Source organism: Talpa europaea (assembly GCF_964194135.1).
Source record: "Talpa europaea genome assembly, chromosome: 12".
Taxonomy (NCBI): domain Eukaryota; kingdom Metazoa; phylum Chordata; class Mammalia; order Eulipotyphla; family Talpidae; genus Talpa; species Talpa europaea.
In genome coordinates this window covers 100,755,570-100,767,076 of record NC_140079.1, presented here as the reverse complement: position 1 = coordinate 100,767,076, position 11,507 = coordinate 100,755,570, and the positions used below count along the sequence as shown (strand labels likewise).

The 11,507-nt window shown below is 60.1% G+C and overlaps 1 protein-coding gene across 1 annotated transcript; it reads right to left on the bottom strand.

The window, feature by feature from the left end:
- Positions 1–3,743: 3,743 nt before the first annotated feature.
- NAGPA (N-acetylglucosamine-1-phosphodiester alpha-N-acetylglucosaminidase) lies at positions 3,744–11,041 on the bottom strand (the record flags this gene model as incomplete). Its single annotated transcript, XM_084250914.1, has 10 exons — positions 3,744–3,954; positions 5,457–5,520; positions 5,600–5,731; positions 6,777–6,824; positions 6,923–7,128; positions 7,535–7,663; positions 8,579–8,687; positions 9,783–9,922; positions 10,420–10,875; positions 10,956–11,041. The coding sequence occupies 10 exons, from the start codon at positions 11,039–11,041 to the stop codon at positions 3,744–3,746; spliced, it is 1,581 nt and encodes a 526-aa protein (XP_084107040.1).
- Between the last annotated feature and the right edge of the window lie 466 nt (positions 11,042–11,507).

The following is an 11,507-nucleotide window of genomic DNA, read 5'->3' as shown; positions in this document are numbered from 1 at the left end:
GCCTGCTGTCCACATGCCTGGGGGCATCCTGAGGGGTAGGGGCCTTGCCCAGTGGCATCAGACTTACAGTCACCCCCTGGGGACGTGAAGCTGGCAGCCACACACATCATGGGGCTCTGAAAAGGCGCCCTTGCTTTGGGGTGGGAGGTGGGGGACAGGCACTTGGCGGCAGAGGGTGTGACGTTATGGGGCAGTCTGCTGCGCCGGCAGTGAGAGCGCATCTGACCGGGAGAGGCGTTGGCGCCCTGCCTCAGCGCGGCACGTTCACAACACTTGCGCATCCCTGCGGCCTGCCACGGGGCTCCGGGCAGTGGGGTGGGGCTCTTGAGGGAGCAGCCATCTGACTGTGGTGCGGCTGTCTGGAGAGACAGCGTCCCGTGGGGCAGGGGCGCTGGGACTGAGCCTCAGGTCACTGCTGACGTCTGTCGGGCAGAATCACCCCCTGGGGTTCGGCACATTCTCCCAGGCTCCTGGGGCCCCGAGCTGCCCCTGGGATGCGTCCTCCCTCCGAGGCTGGGGCTGGGCCCAGTGCAGACTCCAGGGGCCTCCAAGGTGGCCAGTTGCTGAACCAGGGCCTCGTCAGGACTGCTTTGCTCCCTGTGGCCTAGAATCTGCCTAGTCTGTGCCAGGACTGGAACCTTCCCTCTCAGCTGCCGGCATAGCAGGGCCGATAGAGCTGTCCTTTGCGGACAGTGGAGCTTCTGAGATTGGGGTCTCCTCAGACCCTCTGGAGGTGCTCCCTGTAGATTCCTGGACCCCTGTCCCCCTAGGTTCTGCTTCCATGGATCTGAGATGGGGTCCAGAAGTCTGCAATCAGAGAACATTCTGGGGGCACACATTCTGATGACAGGTCACTTGGGAAGTATGACTGGGAGATGCCAAGGTGAGTCGAAGGTGCTGGAACCTGCCCTCACTCTCCTCTCTCTGTCCGGCGGTGAACAAGGGGAGCAAAACAGCCAGAGCAGCCCAGGCCGCTTGATGCATTAAAGCAAAATACAGAATGAACCTCCAGGTGGAGCTGAAACACAAGGCCCCTGGGGGAGCACGTGGGCTGGTGGTTTACATTTCAGGAAGGAGGAATTACAACCCCAGGTGTGGCCCAGCTGGCCCTGCCTGCTGTGAACGACCTCCCCCCCCCACCCCCCTGCTCTTCCCTCCAGCCTGGGGTACAAGCCCAGAGGCTGCGAAGGGGTCGAGCTGTCTCGGGCCTGGCAGCACTCAGGCGCCTGATGGGATGTGGCCCGTGGCAGAGTCTTGGGCGGGCTCACCACCGGTCTGTCCACATCCTTGGGGCTGACAGGAAGGGCAGGAGACCCATGCCTGCAGGGGCTGGCTGCGGCTTTTCACGCATCTGAACCAAGCTCTTCCTTTTTGAAGCAAAACTGTCAGTTCAGCATCTCAGGCCGGGCTGGCTCCCGGATTCACGCCCTTCTGCTGCGTGACTTGTCTCTTCCCCTTTCCCCTGAACGCAGCCTGGCCTGGGGACTGTGATAGAACGAGGTGCAAGTGAGGTCACACCAGTTCTGAGCCCAGGTTTCCAGGGACCCCGCAGGCTTCTACCCAAAGTCTGTCTTCATTTTGATCCCATTACAGACCTCAAGGGTCCCCTTGGCAGAACCCGACAAGGATTTAACCAGCAGGCAGAGCGCGTCCAGACAAGGTTTACTAGACGTAGTTCAAACAGGGAGGACAAGCTGGCTCCGAAGTGAGTTCCAAGGGGTCTGCCTGTTGGGCAGGGTGGAGAGTAACGTCGTAATGTGCCTTGGGTGGGCGACACCGGAGCGTGCCCAGAAGAGTCACACGCTTTTTCGTGAGTCGCGTCTCATTCTCTCAGGTCTCACCCTGGGTGTTGACCCTAACGTGCTAATGAGGCCCCGTCATCCCCTTTTAAGCGGGAAGCAGATTTGAGCTAATCTGCCTCTTTGCCAATTGATTTGCAATAAAGCTGCTTTGTTTTCTCAAACCCTGATGTCTTGGTATCGGCCTCTCTGCACTTATGGCAGCAAACTCACTGCTCGCGAACAAGGATGCGCCTTGTCACACAGGGCACAAATCTCACCTGAGGGCACTGCCTTCACGGCCTCATCTAAAGGTAACTAAGGGGCCTCCCTGGTGGTACAGGGGTCAAAAACAGCTATCGCCAGCCACTGCAGCATGTGTTCGACGCCTGGCTGGCCAGGGAGCTACCCACATGGCGCAGCAGATCTCTCCTGTCTCATTTGCTGCTCCCCTCAGCAGTGAATTTCAGTGGATCCGCCTGTTCTGCTCCCCACTCTGTCTGGTGAATCCTCTCACAGCGCCCCCCCATCTCTGGCCCACACCCCAGCTCTTGCATGCATATATAAATAAATCTTAAAAGAAATAATAAAGGTAACTAAGCCAAGGCTCCACCTCCTGACACCACCCCATTGGGGCTTGCAGGTTTCAACACACAATGTGGACACACACCTCCAGCCCTCGACACGCAGGGGTCCATCTGAGGACCTGCTGAAGCAACAGGACACAGCACGACACACACTCCTTGGGTGGGGCAGGGTGGGGGTTCTACCCCCCATGGCCACCAGTCCCAGTCTCAGTCTGCAGTGCTGAGGCAGGGAGGCTGCAGGCGAGGGCAGCAGCCGCAGGAGCAGGGAGGACTGAGGGGTGAGGGCATCACTGCGCCCTGGCCTGTGCCTGCTTTTTCAGAGAGAAACCAGACGCCGCCCGGAGTTGTCAACGTCTTGGCTTATGTCCTGGTGGCTGATTGAGTCTACTGAGTTATGCTGAGGATGAAACCTGAGACACAGCCTCGGCGTCACCTGGGAGCTTGTTAGGGCTGCCTCTCGGGCCGCCCGGCCCAGGCGGGAGGGCGTCTTATTTAGCAAGCCCTCCAGGTGACCCGCGTACTGATTAGAGCGTGAGAGGCTCCCGATGAGGCAAAATACAGCAGGTCCTCAAATAATGTTTCGTTACAACACTAGCGAGAACAACTGTGGCGGAAGTTCATAGAAATGAACACCCTGAGGCCCTGGTGTTGCCCCACCTGGGACCGGGCCACTTAGCTAGGCCAGTTTCCAAGACCTTCTTCATGACCCGAAGCGACCCCATCGGCGAGCAGATGGTGCTGACTCGGGTTAGCAGCCCCTGCCTGCTGGGACCACGAGCCCCGAAAACCTCGACTCAGGACTCAGACACGGCCCGGGGGCTCCTTTTATATCAATTTATTATTCAAGTGATAGAAAAATCTCCTGGGCGGCAGGATGACAAGGTAGAAAGCCGTAAACATGATCACTTCCTCCCTGTCCCTTCAAAGGCGCTTCCCGTGGCAGGAAGCAGAATTCTTGGCTACTCTGGCGATGAGGTCTGAAGGAAACGGCGCCGTGCCGTGGCTGTCTCCTCACTGCCCTGGTCAAGAGGCTGGCGGGCCACGGTCACAGTTCAGTCACGGGGGGTTTGCTTGCTTGAAGCCCCCACCCTGGGGGGCTGGAGGCTCTTTGGCACCTGGGCAGGTCCTGGGGAGCCAGGCCTCGTGGGCAGCAGACATAGGCAGGCAGGGAAGAGGCAGAGTCCACCTGTGGGGCGCTGCACTGCTTGGGGTGCACCTGCTCAGCAGGCCGGCTGGCCGGGGAGGGCCCAGGGCCGGGTGAGGGGCTGAGGCACATGTGCGATCAGAAGCTGCAGCCCTGGCTGAGACCACCCAGGCGGGCGGCTGCTTTGGGCTGGAAGGCGGGTCCTGCTAACATCAGCTGGGGCAGCTGGGCGTTTCAGTCCTTGAAGGGGTTGTGGGTGTCGCCCAGCTGCTCCTTCTCTGCCGCCAGGGCCTCCCCGCTCATCTCCTGCAGCGGATGGTAGACATAGGCCCCGTCGAGGTGCCGGCCCCGCTCTGCTCTCGAGCCCAGGAGCAAGGACACATTGGCCACTGTGCTGATGAGCAGCAGGAAAACCAGGCCCAGGGTGAGGGCCAGCCAAGTGGTCCTGGGGACAGGAGAGACGGCAGGGTGGGTGTTGGGCTGATTCGGGACTGGGGAGTGCTGAAGGGGTTCCCGTCTGCTCCGCCCCCTTTGCTCCACTCAGCACTGGGGACAGAACTGGTTCTCAGGACCACACGGGGACAGCCTTGCAGGGACGGCATGTTCCCAGAGTGGTGGGGACACATCCATGTGCAACAGTGGCAGAAGGTAAAAAGAAAGACCTCAGGAATGTGAACGATGTGCAGAAATCTAGTTAAGTTTTAAAAATAAAAACTGTGCTGGTCAGGGGCCTCCCTGGTGGCGCAGGGGTTAAGTCTCAGGACTATGAAGCTATCCGCAAACTCTGCAGCACAAGTTCGATCCCCGGCCAGGGAGATGACCCACAACGGCGCAGCAGACTTCTCCTGTCTCCCCGCTGCCTCCCTCAGCAGTGTATCTCAGTGGATCCACCTGTTCTGCTCTCCACTCTGTCTCTGGTGAATCCTCTCACCCCCTGCACCTCTGGCCTGCACCCCAGCTCTTATATGCATAAATAAATCTTAAAAAAAAATTGTGCAGGTCAAACAACACAGCAGGGAGCCATGGCCCAGGAGGCCTCAGATGGCATCAGTCCTGCGCCCCAGAGGATGCTGGCGAGGGCCAGGCTCTGCTCCATGGTCCCCCAAGTGGACAGAGCAGGGGCTGCCACCCATTCCCCCAGGGCAGGGTCCTCCAAGGACCTTCTCCAACAAGTGGGCCTTTGGCTGAAACCTTCAATGTAAGACCAGACCCGACGGCCCATTTCCCTGGCCTTGCGGGAAGCTGCTGCTGTGGCCGGGTCTGCAGGGGGCTCAAAGGCTCACACCTGGGGAGCCTGAGCTCATGGTGGGGCTGGGGCTCCTGATGTCCCCGCTGGGTACATCTGTCCTGAGCTCCAGGGCTCGGCCCCTAGGGCAGTGCCGGGGGTTTTCCCTCCCCCAGCGGGTCCCGCCTCCAGAGGGCTCAGGGTGGGCAGTGCACCTGGGTGAGAACCATGAGGAGAGGCTCGCAAACCAGGGTGCCTGGACCAGCCGTGAGGACGCCAGGGAGGATGGTATTAGACACTCGGTGGGCTGCACCGAGGCCTCCTGATGCAGAAATGGGGTGGGTGGGGGCAGACACCCTCCAGGAGATCACACTTAAGACCCGCTTCACGGAAACGGAGGGACTCCCAGCATGAGGCCCAGTGTGGAGGTGCCGGGAACTGATGCAGTTCCTGAGAACAGGGGGCTGCAGCAGAGTCTTGGGCTGGGAGAGGGAGCCCAGCCCAGCCCCAGTGCCCACAAGTGGCCACAGGTCCCTCTCACCATCTCCCTGGAGGCTCAGCTGTGGCTCTCCCTGTGCTTATGCTGAAGAAGTGTCACCTGGCTGTTCAGAAGCCACGTCCCTGGCCGGCCCTTGAGCAGGACTGAGTCTCGCGGAGGTGAAGAGGAGGGAGCGGGGGATCCCCACCAGCCCTGCCAGGGCCTGATCCCAGCCATCACCTACCCTGTGAGAAGGGAGAGTTCTCCTGTCCTCACGGTGGCCTCCAGGGGCCGCAGACACTGCTTCACTGTAAAAAACCAGGGAGACGCTGAGGCGGGGAGGGAGGGGCCCCCCTGCTGCCCTGGGAGACTGGTGGGAGGCTATACCTTGGGAAAAGATGCTGCTCAGGGCAAGCGACCCCGAGAGGCTGCAGTTGCCTGTCTGGGGGTCACAGGGGCACTGGTGCTCACACCTGCAAGGTTGCTGGCAGCCTGGCCCGTGCCAGCCGAGCGGACACTCTGCAAAGAGGAGACAGAGGGTGAGGCCTCAGGGGCAGGGCCTGTGTGGAGAGCACAGTTCCTGGTGTGCCCAGCCAGGGGCCTTACCCTGCTCACAGGTGTCTCCAGTAAAGCCAGGGGGACAGGAGCAGGTCCCCTGGACGGGGTCGCAGGTGGCTCCGTTGCGACACAGACACTTGCGGGCACAGTCCTGGCCGAAGGAGCCATTGGTGCAGGCTGGGATGGAGAAAGCAGGTCTTTCAAATCTGGCTCTGCCCCTCCCAGCTGGGGGCCCACTGGGGCTGCAGGTTGTGGACACTCCAAATAGCCCTGTGGGTTCACATATTCTCCTAACCACAGAATTAGGGAACCTACTCTGCCAGGTGCTGAGGCCTGCCCTTGTGGGGACATTTCTTCAGGGAGCGGGACCAGGAGGCAAGAATGCCCAGCCAGGAGGAGGGCTGGCGGGAGAGACCACGTGGGGGAGGGCAGGGGCCAGGCGTGGAGCCCTGGCAGGTCACCATAGCAAGGAGTTAGGCAGCTATGGAAGGCTTGATGCCTTGGATGGTGGGTGCAGAGGATGGAACTGAGTGCCCCCAGAAGACAGGTCCTTATCCTGGAATCTGTGAATATGACCTTATTTGGAAATAGGGTCTCTGCAGACATCATTAAAGATCTCGAGATGAGATCACTCTGGATATAAAGTTGTCCTAATCCAGTGACCTGGGGTAAGAGAATGGGAGGGGGGCTGAAGACAGGGGAGATGGCCATGTGACTGCGGAGGCAGAGAGTAAAGGGAGGTGGCCGCAAGCCAAGGAATGCCAGGGGCCGCCAGGGCCTGGAAGAGGCAGGAAGGATCCTCCCCTAGACCTTTCTAGGGAAGGAGGCCCTGCCCACACCTTGATTTTAGAGTCCTGGCCTCCAGAACTAAAAGTGAATTTCTGTTTTAAGCCACTGGGGGCAGGACCCAGCACACCCTTTGAGGGTCTGTGCATTCTGTGGTGGCCCTAGCACATTAACCCCACCGCCATGTGCCAGGGTGGGAGGGCTGACTCGTGGCTTTTACCTTCACTGCAGTTGGCTCCTGTCCATCCGGCCTCGCAGCGGCAGCCAGCTGCCAAGACAAGATAGAAGGCAGGTGAGGATCCAGGCAGGGCAGGGCCATGTGAGCTGGGCGCCCAGCAGCGCTGCCTCCCCAGAGCCCCCACTCACTCTCAGTGCAAAGCCCGTGCCCGCTGCAGTTGGAAGGGCCGCAGTCCAGCTGGTCGCAGGCGGCACCCCGCCAGAAATGCCCTGTGCACTGGCAGTGCCCTGCCACACAGGTCCCGTGGCCACTGCAGTCCGGCGGCTGGCAGCGGGGCTCGTGCACACACACCACAGTGGACACGTGGCGGGGACAGCGCCACATGTTGTCCTGGCTGCAGAGAGAATAGTTTGTGAAGAGGGGCCCAGGTCGGTACCTCCAGCCCCCAAGTGGCACCTAGGAAGGCAGACTCTGCCCCCACTTCTCTGGGAAGAGCCATTTTATTGGTTCTTTCTGTCTTCCTCATCCCAGGGCCTTGGCACAAGCTGTTCTCGCCGTGCCTGCCTAGCCACCACGTCCTTCAGAGCTCAGCACAACTTCACTCTCCTCAGAGATCTCCTGAATGAGCCACCCCCTCCCACCAACTGGGTGGTGATGGAACATGCCACATAGCCCAGTAGGCAGCGAGGTCACAACGGGCCCCCAGGGCTTGGCACACAGCAGGTACTCAGTATGTATGCAGACAGTCGGGGGACAGGCCTGGAGTTGGACCCTCAGCCAGGGGGCTCTGGCGCGCTTACCAGTGATCTGACGGGTAACTGGCCAAGGTCCCGTTGCGCACAAAGGTGGCAGAGCCGCCCCCATCCAGGTTGATGGCGTTGACCACGTCCTGTTTCAGCAGGAACTCTGCCATCTCCCACAGGTTAATGCTGCGCACAAGACCATTATCCCTTCATTATCCTGTGGACAGCGTCATGTCCACTGCAAAGGGGTTCCATCCCAGCCCCCGAACCTAACGAGACACGTGACCAATACGCGACTGTGTCACCAATGTGGCTCAGCTTCCCGCAAGTGGGACACTATCCAGGGCGAGTCTGTGGAAAGCACCCCTAAAAGCAGAGTTTTCTTTGGCTGGTGGCAGGGGAGGGGAGATGAGGGATACTAGAAACAGAGCGTGGGGGTACACAGAGGTTCGACGTACACTTGAAGGGGTGGGGGCACGTCTGTGAGAAGGAATGTGGGCACTGAGTGAGGTCCCCCGCTGAGAGACCTCAGTCCTACAACAGCAAGGAACACCTGCCAATGACAGAGGTGAGCCGAGGACCCCACCCACTCCCCTCGAAGCATCCTGCCCAGCAACTGCCAGAACCTGTCCCTGGGATGCTGCGCAGGCCCAGTGAGCCCTCGGACTCTGCCCTTCGGAGCTGAGATCTGCTGGCAGCTGTTTGTGCGAATCTGTCACACAGCAACGGCAAACCAATGCCCGCTCTTCACAGAGGAAAAGACCGCGGCTCAGAGATGGAGTGACTTGTCTGGGGCACAGGGCTAGCTGGGGAACGCTGGGGTCGGAACCCGGGTGCCCCCTGCCAACTTTGTGCTCATCTTCTTTTACCCCAATTAGGGCTCAGGAGGGAGATGCCTAAGTGGGGAAACCAAGAGCAAGTGCGTGGTGCCTAATGAGTCCTTGGAAGAAGGACAGACCTAGGCACCCTCCTCCCATGGGACAACAGACAGAGGACACTGTGACATCCCCAGGAGCATCTGGGGTTTGGCAGTGGCTGCCAGTGGCTGTAATTCCTCAAAGCAGGACTCAGACTAGCCGCTGAGGCCGGTTCCGCACTCACCCCCGCTGCTCTGTCTGCCCATCTGCATGGAAGAGCACCAGCTGCCCCTTCCGATCATGGCCCACAGCCGTCCTGGCTGATATCACGTTCACGAATTTGCTAAAGGAACCTAAGGGAGAAGCAGTGCATCAATGGCCTGGTCCTTAGGAACTCCTGGCTCTGCAGGCCACTTTCTGCCAGTCTGACGCCCTCTCACCAACCAGCAGCCCCTGTTCCAGCCCAGTCAGGGAATCCTTCACGCAGCCCAAAGGCTCTTAAGTGTGAATCACATCACACACGTCTCAGACCAAAACCCAAACACCCCAGCGAGGCCAGGACCACCCTGCTTGCTCGTCTACTGCCTCTCCCGGGCTCCCCTCTCTCCACCTAGCAGACATTCTCTGTTCCCGCTGTGAACTGGGCTTCTCCCCAGTTCCTCCCATGGCTTGCTCCTCTGTCAGTCACCTCCTCACTGAGGCCGTCCTTGATTGCTGGCTCCAAAACAGCTAGTTTTGGGGCATCCTTGGTAGCGCAAGGGGTTAAGTCTCAGCACTATGAAGCTATTCGCAGCCACTGCAGTATGAGTTCCATCCCCGGCCAGGGAGCTACCCACAGGGCGCAGCAGACCTCTCCTGTCTCCCCCTGCTCCCCTCAGCAGTGTATTTCAATCTGCCTATTCTGCTTCCCACTCTGTCTCTGGTAAATTCTCTCACCTCCACACCCCTCTGCACCCCAGCATAAATAAATGTTTAAAAATAAAATAAAATAGCCAGTTTCCACCTTAGGACCACTGCGTCCCTTTCCAGCTCTGGTATTCCAGATGGTATACATCCCAGGGGTTCCAAACTCAAGTGTCTATTAGCTCAGCCAGAGGGCCCATTCAAACACAGAGGCTCGGCCCTCACCCTCAAGGATTCTGGTTCCATAAAATTCTGCATTTATAACGAGCTCCTGGGTGATGCTGATGAGGATCCACCAGCGCTTACAACACTGCCCTATCCCTCCCCTCGAGCTCTTTGCCTCCTTTATTCCTTCCCCCAACTTTTTCTTTCTTAGTGCTTGCCACTTCTTTTCAGCATGCTAAATACACATTTCCTGTCATATATATTCCATGAGAACAAGAATCTTACCTGTCCTAAATCTCTAATACCAATAAGAGTACTTGCTGAGAGACTAAGAATAGGCCCAGGAAGGCTGCTGTGGACTTCCCAGCCCCTCAACACACCTGTCTCCTGGGTCTTATCACACTCGGTAGCCTGGCTCTCATTGATGTAGATGCTTCCATTACGAATCAGCCACACGACACCACTGAGCAACTGCACAAAGGGATTCTCGGTGTCCAGCACCTCTTCCTCAGATAGATACCTGAACACAGAGAAGGTGTGAGGGTCACTTACTTCAGGGGACAGTCCCTCTACACCTGAGCCTTAGCACTTGCTCTTCCTCCTGACTGCAATGCTCTTCCTCCAGTTCTGACCTTGGCTGACTTGTGATGAATCTTTAAGTCTCAGTCAAGCCTTTACTACTCATCCTCTCTAAAATGCAACACTCTTTACAACAGGTTCACGCTGTTTATTGTTAATTACACCCTCCCCCCCACCACACCTGAATTATCATAACTACTTCCCTGACTTTAATTTTTCTAGTAATGGGCAAAGCTGGTATGCTTGTTCGCTGTTACATCCCCGGTGCACAAAGAGAAGCTCCAAGATACTAAATGGTCAAAACTCTGCAGAAAAGGCATTACTCTCCCCAGGCTGCAGATGAGGAAAAGGTGAGGTGACTTGAACACGGTGGCACAGCTACAACCCAAATCTCCGGCCCGCTACCTCCTACAGCCACGGGGCTCCCCGCCTCCTCACCCGGTGACCAGGGTCCCGTCGCGGCGGATCCCGAACTGCGCGTTCTGCAGCCCCCCGGAGCTGCTCACCCGCCGCCCGTCGCTCACCACGTTCCCCAGGCACTCGCCCGACTCCATGCGGAAGAAGCCGCCGTTCTGGGCGACGCTGCAGCCGGCCGCCCGCGCCGTCTCCTCCACCGTGGCGCGGCGCCTCGACGCGCAGCCGCCGGGCCCGCCGGGCTCCAGCACGGAGAAGACGCGCAGGGGCTCGGCGGCGCGCGTCAGGTGGCCGGTCACCGCGCGCTCCCCGAAGTACGACACGAAGGTGCGCACGGCGGCGCCGCGGGGCCCGGGGGTCGCGGGGGTCGGCGGCCAGCTCTCGTGCTTGCGGCTGCCGGCGCGCACCCGGGCGCAGTCCCGGGTGGGGCGCGCGCGCACGCCGAAGTAGGGCAGCAGCACGTCGTCTTCGCGGGAGGCCCTGCGGGCGGCGGGCGGCCGTGAGCGCGGGGCGCGGAGGGGGCACCCCGACCCAGGCCCGCTCCCCGGAGCTGTACTCACCGCGCGCTGAAGTCGCCGGACGCCTCCCCGAGGAAGCCGAGCAGCGCCAAGAGGAAGAGGAGCCCGCGACCCATGGGGGCCGCCATGTTGGACGCGGGCCTCGCGTCACGTGCTCGCGCCCCACGTGACCCCAGACTCCGCCCGCGGCGCTCCGCTGGGGCTTGGTTAGCCTCCTCCAGGCATCGCGAGGCCCGGGCCTCCGCCTCGCGCGCGTCTGGGGGCGGGTATCGGGTGGTGGCGGGAACCTCGCCGGGTATCGGCGTCTCTGGCCTGCGGGAGGTGCGGAGACCTGCCCTGGAGCGCGTGTTGGCGCTTCCTGTCGCGCGCTCTGCCGCCAGGATCTTTACCACTTGGGCTTTATTCACATGCGCTTTCCCCCTGGGCCGTTGCTGACCTCATCACTTCCAAGGGGTGGACATCAGAGCCTTGGCCTCCCCGTTGAAGGACGGGGCGGGGCGCCCGCGGGCGAGGGCAGCCGCGGGCGAGGTGTGCGGAAGGGCGGCGCTTGTGGTCGCTTCACGCCTCTGGGTGACAAAACAGGGCGATGAGGCG